Source organism: Micropterus dolomieu, linkage group LG07 (genome assembly GCF_021292245.1).
Source record: "Micropterus dolomieu isolate WLL.071019.BEF.003 ecotype Adirondacks linkage group LG07, ASM2129224v1, whole genome shotgun sequence".
Taxonomy (NCBI): Eukaryota; Metazoa; Chordata; class Actinopteri; order Centrarchiformes; family Centrarchidae; genus Micropterus; species Micropterus dolomieu.
The window spans coordinates 5,537,705-5,547,006 of NC_060156.1; the positions used below are offsets into that span (position 1 = coordinate 5,537,705).

Consider the following 9,302-nt stretch of genomic DNA (forward strand, 5'->3'; position numbering starts at 1 on the left):
TCCTCTCTTCCTCCAGACTCTGGGACCTTGATTTCCAAAGGAAATGCAAAATTTACTTTCATCAGAGAACATAACTTTGGACCTCTCAGCAGCAGTCCGTTTTGTCTTTAGCCCAGGCGAGACGCTTCTGACGCTGTCACAAGGAATGCGACAGCTGAAACCCATGTCTTGCATACGTCTATGCGTGGTGGTTCTTGAAGCACTGACTCCAGCTGCAGTCCACTCTTTGTGAATCTTCCCCACATTTTTGAATGGGTTTTGTTTCACAATCCTCTCCAGGGTGCGGTTATCCCTATTGCTTGTACACTTTTTTCTACCACATCTTTTCCTTCCCTTCGCCTCTCTATTAATGTGCTTGGACACAGAGCTCTGTGAACAGCCAGCCTCTTTAGCAATGACCTTTTGTGTCTTGCCCTCCTTGTGCAAGGTGTCAGTGGTCGTCTTTTGGACAGCTGTCAAGTCAGCGGTCTTCCCCATGATTGTGTAGCCTACAGAACTAGACTGAGAGACCATTTAAATGCCTTTGCAGGTGTTTTGAGTTAATTAGCTGATTAGAGTGTGGCACCAGGTGTCTTCAATATTGAACTTTTTCACAGTATTCAAATTTTCTGAGATACTGATTTTGGGGTTTCATTAGTTGTCAGTTATAATCATCAAAATTATAAGGAATGAACACTTGAAATATATCAGTCTGTGTGGAATGAATGTATACATTATACAAGTTTCACTTTTTGAATGGAATTACTGAAATAAATAAAAGTTTTTGATGATATTCTAATTATATGAACAGCACCTGTAGTTAGGGTTTGCTTAGCTAGTGGTTCTCAAATCTAGGGGCAGTACTGCTGCTGTGTAAGGCATTACGGTATACCAGGGTATTTGGAAAACCCAAAGTCATGATTTTCGAGATTGTCAGGTATACAGACGGCTGTCTTTCGGTTAAACTGTTACGAAGACGCTGTATGCCCAACACGCAGGTGTGTGCGTATGTAAAGCTCTACAAACTATTCCCCTGAGCAGTGGCTGCGACTTGTTTTTCAGAGCTGACCATTAAATTAGCAAAATCAATCCAGAGTGCTGTCAAGTTCAAAAGCCTAACTTTATTGAAAAAATGATAGATTATTACCAAAATTCACAACATGTTTGTTGGCGTTTAGCCTTTCAAAAAATAATTCACTGCAGTCAGAAAACAGATTGTCGTCCACCTTACCACACACAAAGGGAGGCAGTGTAGCAGAAATCTAATGGCATTGGATTGGACCGATAATTTGTGTGTCCGATAACGTTAAATAACTTGCCTACAGACATTCAGCTTAATTTCTAGCTTGCCAAGATGTGCTGATGTTGTGATGTTAGCTATAGTAGCAGAAGAGTCGTGAGTATTGCTGCCTGGAGCTGTCGTCTGACCTTTCTTTCACCATCAGCTCAGCTTTTACGTTGTTTAGTTGTTGTTTTTTACACAAACACCGTCATATACTGTTCATACAGTGTATATCGGGTGAAATGTCAGGACGGTATGAAAAAACAGATACAGCCCAAGCCTACTGCTATGTGAGCTGGCAGCCGAGCGGAAGCAGAATTGCACACCATGAGTCCATGCCAAATGAGGGCCGCAGATGGACTAACTGAGCTTGTATATAAGAGGACTTTACACAGTCCCACCCACTCCCTCAGTCTCTCTTCATCCACACACAGACAGCTCTAAGGTTTGGGGGTGGTCGGGAATTCAATTATTTTTCATGTGGTGGTCATTATAGATCCTTTCTTCTATCAGAAAGATTTGATGCCAGATTAAAGTTCTGGAAGCCCGATGTTGACGCCGCCGATTCTTAGCACAGCTAATGATTACCGTGTATTAAGATACGTGAGGGGTCACAAGTCAAAAAGTATTAAGTATTTTCATTTTAAGTCTTTAAATGCAGCGGTAAAATCAAAAATATAATTTAAACAGAGATTGAGGGAGCCAGCTATGGAGTCAAAAGCTTATCAGTAAACAGTCAGCCAACCAGTCGTTCAGTGTTTCCACACTCTCTTCATTTGCTCTATTTCAGTGACATGTTTGATCCAGACAGCCCAGAAGTAGGCTACCCACCAATTAATCTCTTTAACTAATTTAAGTTCTGACATGCATTAACACAAATACCAGGGCTTAAATAGTCATTATAATCAGAATATTGAAAATACACAAACACACAGACACACTTTGCAGATCTATATTAAACACTGTGCACAAAATAAACCTTGGCAGTTACTCAGGAGAATTTAATTACTTCCTCTCCCTCTCCCCATTGGCCAAGAGGTCTGGGATATGCCAATTAAGCTTTGACTGATAAAACATTCCCTTGGCCTCTGTGTCTCATTACTGGTAACTTCTCTGATTGCAGCCCGAGTCCAGCACCCATAGTGTCTGATAAATAAGAAAGGACCTCAAGCCACAGGCTGTGACTAAATACTTATTAATCGGAGGGATATGACCTAGCAGTTTGATGGCACTACGCCAAAAAGACTAAAAAAACTTTGTGCCGCAATCACTGTTCTTTATCTTCTTTTTCTAATTGATAATTAGTCTTGCATTAATTTGGGGCCAACATCTATCTCTTATCACAAAGGTACAATTTATCAGCCGCTTAAATGATGGACTAAATTGGGTTGGCAATGTTAATGATTCACCTTGCAGTGTATGGGGGACATGAGGGAAATAATTTCTCCTGACTCATATTTAATTAACCTTAAGCAGATGTGCTGGGCATGCATTGTAGCTTAAAAAAGAATCACATTTAAAACAATTAAAGTATGACATCGTTGGCAAATCCTGTTTTAAAAGGAATATTTTAATGCAAAAAAGATGTTATATACATAAATATAAAATGCAGGAAAAGAATAATAGAAATCATTGTTGTTACAACATTATAAAATGAGATTTGTTTTTTCTTTCTTTTTGGATACAAGCACGTTAATAAAAAAGTTATACTTCTAAGACAGAGAGGTTGTTTAGTTGGTTCCTTCATGCGCCGGTCTCTGTACAGTGAGAACCAGAAGTACCAGAACTCTTCAAACAGAAAACTCTGGTTAGTACCTTCAGCTTGTGCAAATCCTTTTATCCTACCAAAAACCAAAGCCATACTTACAGAATGTTTGATATATTAACCATGTTAGGCAAAGTGCCACAATGTATTTTTTTTGTATTTTCCTTCCCAATTTTTGGCAAATCAAGTTGTACAGTTATATAAACTGGTATAAAATTAAACAAAACCAACATGACTTAAATTTGGAAAAGGAAAACTATACAGTGTACCTCTTTGTGACAGTAGCATGGTAACAGTGGCCAAACACTCTGCAGCTCTGGTATACCCAACCAACAACACAGACTATCATTAAAAAGAAATACATGAAAAATATATGCTTGTGAAGAGTAACATACATGTGAATTGTGAACTAGTATCAGAGGAGTAACAATAATACACCTTCATGAAACATTCAAATTTCAATATACAGCAAAGCTTCACCAGTAACTGACCCAGCATTAACATACACACAGTACAGAAGACTGCCAATTAAATCTTCCATCTTTGCATTCTGTCTTAAAGAAGCGCAATACATCTTCGGATGATGACACCAAAACTGTTCATGTGACCCTAGTAGATCATTTCCCCCTCATTATTTACCATGTATTACCACTATGACTATCCAAAGTAATAAAACTGACCTTTTGGTAATGAGCATAACTCTCTGTTTGGTACATTGGCAACAGATTCACACATTTTATCTCCGGATTGCCAAAGTGTGAACAGACTGTTATGTAACATAAAGAAATAAGACCTTCCCCAACTTTCTCGGTTGCTAATACTCCAAATCTAAAGGATGTGAGATTTATGCTCACTGCAGAGTGCCCTACACTTGCTAACATTAGCTTAGAAATTGAGTCCACTATCACCATGACAGCTGCAGTAATTTGGCAAATAGCGATATTGGGCAGAGAATTTGGTGAATTTATTGTTTATTCTCACAAATGAGACAAGAATAAGGTTGCAAAAACTACAGACGTCGTTTGAACGGAGTGATTCTGGTGGCCGGGCCTCACCGATTACTGTACAAAAACACAACTTTATAACTTTATTCACTGATTTTGGTGAAACTGGATCATATTTACGGAGTTTCCTGATGGACAGATAGCTTTCCCTGTTGATAAAGTAACCGCTAACGTCTGCTAACCTTAGCTGCCATTTTTATTTAGCTCAGTTAGCCGTGCAGTTATTGGTCCGATTGGCTGACTTTGCCTGGACTAGGCATCCTGTTGCTTGCGATGCTGACTGCAGTTCACTTTACAGCCACAGGTGTCGCAAATAACAAGGATTTTCTGAAAATTCCACATAGTACCTTAAAGTGCTAGCCTAGTGTCTGAACAAAGGAGTGAATGATCTAAAGGGGCATGTGAATTATTTTGGTGTCTTTGCTTGACAGGTGAGTTCACCACCAGGTCAATCTCCTAAAAATCTGCTTTATTATTGTACGTTCAGAAATACATCAGTTTGTTTTGGCAGTTTGATTTCCATATTGGTAATGAAAAGTGATAACAGCATGAAAAAGACAAATATTTTTCAGTAATTCCCTAAGTCATTACATTCTGTCAATACAAGCCCACTCCTGTAACCCTCCTCCTACTGCAGAACAACTGCCGCCCTTATTTTTATGAACTTTCATTCTTTCCTGCGGTCTGTTCTTGTTTGAAAACTTTCTGAATCAAACCATTGTGAACCACAAAGGCATTGGGGGTCATCACATTGCATCTGTTCTTACCATTTCTTCCACCTCCCTCCATCCATACTTTCAGTCTATTACTTGTTGCTTTAATCCCTCTTTATCAATACCCCTCTTCCCTCTCTGCATTCTTTTGCTTATTTTTTTCTTCCTTGCTCTACCTATCCCTCACTTCTATTCCTTTCTTACCTCTTTTCACTTTTTCTTTTAACCCATCAATCCTACCTGCCCGTCTCTTTCCTCTTTCCAATCAAGAACAAACAAATGAGATGATTTTGAGATAAAATCTACTTCACATTCTTGTGCAAGGGTATCTGTCAACATTCACTAGTGATATGTCATCCTCAGTCATATTAAGAGAAATGCAATTCCCCTAATCCTGAAATGTAATTTTTAACATTTAAACTCCATTGAAAGTAATACTGCTGAGCTTTGTGGAGTGAAACGCGGAAATGTTAAGCTAGACTCTAACTCTTAGTTACACTTAATTGATGGTTTAGTAAGTGGCTAAATGGATATGCACTATGGTGCAGCACTGTGAAGAGCACTCTGAAGCTCAATTCATCTTTCAACAGGCCTTGTGTGCACTTCAACACATAGTGACGCCTACACCACCAGGTCACAGAGACGTGCCAGGAACATCCGTCACATCCAAAATACAGTACATGGCATACACAGACAACACAGGGAGAAAGAGGCTGCTAAGTAATACAGAATGAAACTGAGCTGAAAGAAAAGAAAGATATGCCTTCTCTGCCTGGTTTATCCAACAGTAGGACTCTCCAAGGCATGAACATTTTACTCTACATTTAGCGTGAAAATCATGTGACACAATTGCCCAAAGTAGTGGTTTGGTTAATGGTGTTTTTGATCCTGTATTCCCCAACTAATTTTACTTTGCTGTCTTTCATGTTTAAGCACCGTTATCACATATGTGCCCTTCTGTGATAATTTAGGTGTTTTATAGAGTTTATATTTTGAAACAAATATTGTCTAAAAAACTAGCAGCGTGAAATGAATGAATGTCTTGGAATCGTCTCGCTTTGGGTTTTAATTTCACAGGAGGTCGTCTTGTTCTTAATGGAGCTTCTTCCAGAACGTCAAAGTTTGAAGGTTGATATTAGCATTCTGGTGAAAAATGTGGTTGTCAGCTTCTTGTTTAAAGCAGTGGATTATCTCTGAACTGGATGTCCGATAGAAAACAAAAAAGTGAGCAAAAAATCCAATCACGCTGGAATGATTCAATAAACACAGGCTGACTCCATGGATTTAGTACAGATGACTGTGAAAATGTAATGCAAGAGGTTCTCATACACTCAAGTAGAGGTCATTGTAAATAAATTGAATGTAGATCTGAGATTTAGTACTACTATATCATTTGAAATGTCATTCCGGGATCATTTTAAAGCAGCAACAGGATCATTCATAGGTGCTGTAAACCAACAGGCAGGCGTGGTTTCAGACTTGGACTATATCTAGCCCTGTACTAAAAAATATTTTTCAACTCCTCTCTATTGAGAGAATTATTTTGGATAGAAATGAAAGGCAATCATAGCATTATTAAAAACACATTATTACATGCAGAGATAATTCATACAGTGCTCCTCTCTGCGTCAGTGCACTTCAATTATTAAAAGCTTCCCATAATTCATTGACGAAATTACACTGTACGTGATGTATCAGACTAGTCACGATTACAAAATCTGTACTTACTCATAGAGATTGGTGTAGTGGCGTTCTCCCTGTTTGGTAAATTGACAATAGGCCTTAAAATGCACTTCATTTAATAACAGACTGTCACCCAAATGTATAATGCAGTGTAGTATAATGTACGGATGGATATACTGCCTTGTAATTGTATGAGTTATGATTATGTTTTGCGTCAGCAGCTGTTACCAACAGAGCACAGTTGTGTAACCAAAGAACATGGACTTTTTTTTCCATCATCTTCTACATCCCAGCTCACCCTCAAGAGGAGACTCAAAGCCTCTCACTTTTTTTTGTAAACACAAACAGCTTCAGTCTTGAGAATAAATTTGGCTTTCTCACACAAAAATACTAAAACTAAAAGTTGTCATTTATATCTGTGAATGGCCACAAACTTTGCCGCAAGGTTAACATGTAACATTTCTGAATGTTAAATTTCTCTTGTTCGTGAAGCGGCAGCAGTGAAACCACCAGGTACAATGTGAGCGTGTGTAGAGCTGTATGTATTCCTTCATTGCCTTCATTTAAATGGATCCAATTACCTCAGTGGCTCTGACTGATTCTTCCAAGAGACGACTTAATCAGAGTATAGTGAAAAGTAGAAACGCTGCTAATTTTATACACAGTGAAGACTCAAAGCAATTTAAATGACTTCAAACAACAAGACAGTATGCATCACAACGGCCACTCTATAATTAACCTCCTTTACCTTGCATGTCTGTGTATTACCATATACTTCAAACAGCTAAGACAATGTTTGATAATGATGGTGATTCAAATAACACCATTAAGAGGTTTCAGCTCTATTTCACTGGCGTACCAAAAGCAGAAGAGCTGCACACAAAGCAGTTAGCATTCTGCTCATTTTCATCTCTGGACCTGATTGGTCTACACAGCTGCAGTCATGGCATTCTTCTGTCTCGGGTTGGTTTGGTGTTGCTGTTGCTGTCTTCCTCCCTCCCCAGTATAGCCATATTGTTCTGGACCGGGATCCACCAGGTGCCTGTAGCCAATCAAACATGTTCTCAGATTTATCCGGGGCTTAGTGAATTCTTGTGGTCTTACTTAAAATGTATTGCTGTAGAATTGATAGACTAGAATTAATAGACCGTCATATTCTATACATTTCAAAAATATAATTTCCAGAACACTCTTAACGTGTTACAAAGTGATAAACAGAGTCATTCGTCAAACATAGGAGGATTTTAGATCTCTCGTAGAATTTATCTGGGATCATCTTCATCCACAAATCGGCCCTACCTGTAACCACCCCCGGTACCACGCGTCATGGTGTCGTATCGTGGTCCGCGATGTGGAGGGGTAGGAGATGGGGGCACATCCTGCCGCAAGGGGCCTCTCTGCTGGGAGCTAGGAGCAGAAAACAAGAGGTCAACCGTTATCACAATATGAGAAAGAACTGGTGAGGACAGGTGTTGCTGCTTCACAATAAAAGGCAGAGAAAACAATAAATGATTTACCAGTGTAATAAAAGCTGAATCTATAATAACTAAAACAAGGATGAGCAAAGTTATTATCAAAAATTTAAGACAGTAGGTAAGAGGTCGTGCCTTACTTTCAGACCACCCCTCATTTCTGGCTCATGTCACAGTATAACCTCTGTGTGCAGCATTATGGTTCATGTGATATAAAGGAACTTTTTAATTACTTTGGGTGGGGGTAGTACCCAGGGTCGACGCCCCGATGGTCACCTGGCCGTGCATATGGTTGGCCAGGTGGGTACCCCGAGTAAGATGGACCAGACAGGCAGTTGGGGTTAGGGTAGGACGGGGACTGAGGGTATCCCTTTGGGGCTTGGGGAGGTCCGGGGTAATGACCTGACCAGGGCTGCATGGGGTAATCAGCTGGATCCAACGGACCTCGTCTGGAGAAGAGAATGACACAATTTGGAAACAAATTAAGTTTTAAGATATTTAACAGGTGAGTTTCTCTATCCACGAAAAGAATAGTTTTATTTCGCACTGCAAAAAACAGTTGTATGGCAGTACAGGTCCATTCACTCCCTTAATCAATCAACGATGTCGCAGACGCAGCCAATGGCTTGTTGTCACAGAAAAAGTACCCGTGGCTGAAAAAGTTTTTACCACCTTTTTGTTAGCAGTACCAAGCTCCCTTTTTCCCCCACCAATGTTATTTCATTCAATAAATCACATGATGGTTAGGTGCAAAATCCGTTCACTGTTCTGTACAACTTCTACTGTGTGGTCAGAGGAAAGAAAGCTAGGGGCACTTTGTTTTTATTTTTATATAATTCTACTCAAACCGTGCCAGCAAGATAAATATATAAAACTGTAAAAGGGAATTGCCTGATTTGCCTGCATGACACCACTACACAGATGTAGTTTTAACCTCTCGCTCTGCCTAAATCACTAAAACCAATCATCAACCAACTGCTGTCACTGAGAGCATCGTGTTAAAATTTGCTGTTTTTGTTTGGTTTGCGATGTCCTTTTCATGTCTTTTGACAAGAACATATCAGCAAATTCTAATGCTGCTCTTATTGCCAGTTCCTCTGGTAAATATGTTAACTAAATGGTGAAAATATTCATGAAAACCTGCTGAATACGATGTGTTTTGGACCACAGAGAAAGAGAGGGCGAGGCACACACGCAGCCAATAGCCCATCCCAGCCAAAGATCACATAACAACAGAGTATAAGTGACATGTGACAGTAAGCTAGGGCTCAGTTAACATGCACGCATGCACACACACACACACAGACACACACACACACACAGACACACACACACATAGCTGAGGTAATCCAGTCTAGTCCTGCTAATAGATTTTGATGTCTTGTGCCCAGTGGAAAGCAAGTA

At 39.6% G+C, this 9,302-nt stretch overlaps 1 protein-coding gene across 2 annotated transcripts in view; it reads right to left on the bottom strand.

The window, feature by feature from the left end:
• Positions 1-2,812: 2,812 nt before the first annotated feature.
• The window catches only part of pard3bb (par-3 family cell polarity regulator beta b), a 232,692-nt gene continuing 226,202 nt past the window's right edge, over positions 2,813-9,302 (bottom strand). For both annotated transcript variants that reach the window (XM_046054894.1, XM_046054895.1), the window contains exons 24-26: positions 8,132-8,347; positions 7,726-7,833; positions 2,813-7,468 (exon numbers count right to left, since the gene is read on the bottom strand). In XM_046054894.1, the coding sequence (XP_045910850.1) occupies positions 7,354-7,468; positions 7,726-7,833; positions 8,132-8,347 (439 nt within the window). In that variant the 3' untranslated portion in view covers positions 2,813-7,353. The remainder of the gene's footprint in view (positions 7,469-7,725; positions 7,834-8,131; positions 8,348-9,302) is intronic.